The sequence below is a fragment of the Hemitrygon akajei genome, unplaced genomic scaffold, assembly GCF_048418815.1.
Source record: "Hemitrygon akajei unplaced genomic scaffold, sHemAka1.3 Scf000035, whole genome shotgun sequence".
NCBI classification, from domain to species: Eukaryota; Metazoa; Chordata; class Chondrichthyes; order Myliobatiformes; family Dasyatidae; genus Hemitrygon; species Hemitrygon akajei.
The window spans coordinates 9,864,833-9,866,118 of record NW_027331921.1 but is presented as its reverse complement, the minus strand read 5'-3'; the positions used below and the strand labels follow the sequence as shown (position 1 = coordinate 9,866,118).

At 52.3% G+C, this 1,286-nt stretch overlaps 1 protein-coding gene across 1 annotated transcript; it reads right to left on the bottom strand.

The window, feature by feature from the left end:
* Positions 1-303: 303 nt before the first annotated feature.
* Positions 304-837, bottom strand: LOC140720055 (epidermal differentiation-specific protein-like). The gene has a single exon (XM_073034954.1). The coding sequence runs from the start codon at positions 835-837 to the stop codon at positions 304-306; it is 534 nt and encodes a 177-aa protein (XP_072891055.1).
* Positions 838-1,286: the final 449 nt, after the last annotated feature.

Below are 1,286 nucleotides of genomic sequence, written 5' to 3'. Positions count from 1 at the left end.
TGGTTCGACCGGGTTTGTCCATATCTGTGGAGAGATGGCCGCTGATCATCAGCGCCACTGACTGCCAACGTTTCCGGCCCTCCAAGACGACACCCTCGCTTACACACGCACCGCGTTCCCCAATGACATGTCGGCAGTTTAACTGAAGAAAGAACTGGACAATGAGACCCACAGAATGTTATTAGCATTTAGAGAAGATTTTATTTCTTTACTTCAGCAACAGCAAAGCGATGACCCAGATCCATCCAACAAGACTCTGGGGTTTGGAGCTCCGGCTGAAAGCGGGACACCAGTTGGGACTCCTCAAACCTCGAGGTCGCTGTTCTGCAAGGCCCTGACTGAAGACAGCTTGTCATTCCAACCGAACCGGCGATAGTCGGGCCATTCGTCACCCTGGAAGGTGATGAGTCGCGGCCCGCTCTGGTTGGTGTGCATGTACAGAATCCACACGCCTTGCTTCACCTTATGGGAAGAGACGAGGTCTTTGAAGCCGGATCTCGACAGATCATCCGTCGTTTCCAGAATGTTGCGGCTCGGGCCCTTGTAGTTGACGTCTCGGTACAGATCGATCTCCGGGTTGATCAAATCCTCCTTCACCAGGCGCAAAGATGTAATCTTCCGATCCAGATCGCCCAGGTTTCCGTGGTCTCCTTGACCAAACACCTTGAAATGCCCCTTGTGATTGCTTTCGGCGTACACCACCCAGTGCCGGCCAATCACTCTGACCGAGCGGGCAGTATTAGTGAAGTTCTCAACAGCAGGATCTTTCACATCGTCCAGAAATTGCTTGTCCTGCCCTTTAAAGTCGGGCTCATCGTACAGGATGATTTTACTCATCTTCTTAGAGCGCCGACTTCCGTCCACAAGCTTACAGAGGAACAGCTGAAGCGAGAGCTGCTTCTCGGGTTTAAATCTCCCCAGTGTTCCGTCAAACAACCAATGGCAGCCAGCAGCCAATCACGCTTTGGAGGAGCGGCCCTCTTTGGGAGGGGCCATACCTGAGAATCAAGGTTGTTGTTTCGAAGGGTTGGTGAAGCGTGGGTGGTGTCCGATTCGAGTAGCTGGGATGTCAGGGCGGTGCGAGATGAAGGAATATGGGCAGACAGCTGGAGGTGGGACTGATCCTTACGATGATGCGGACAGCTCAGAGCATCAGCCACCAGAGTTTTAACGAGGTGCTGGGCTCCCACCGAAGATGCAAACAGGCAGATTTGTTTACTATGTACTGTAGCAGCAGTTATGATCGAAATGACAATAAACGTGAATTGATTTGAGGTGCCGTGACT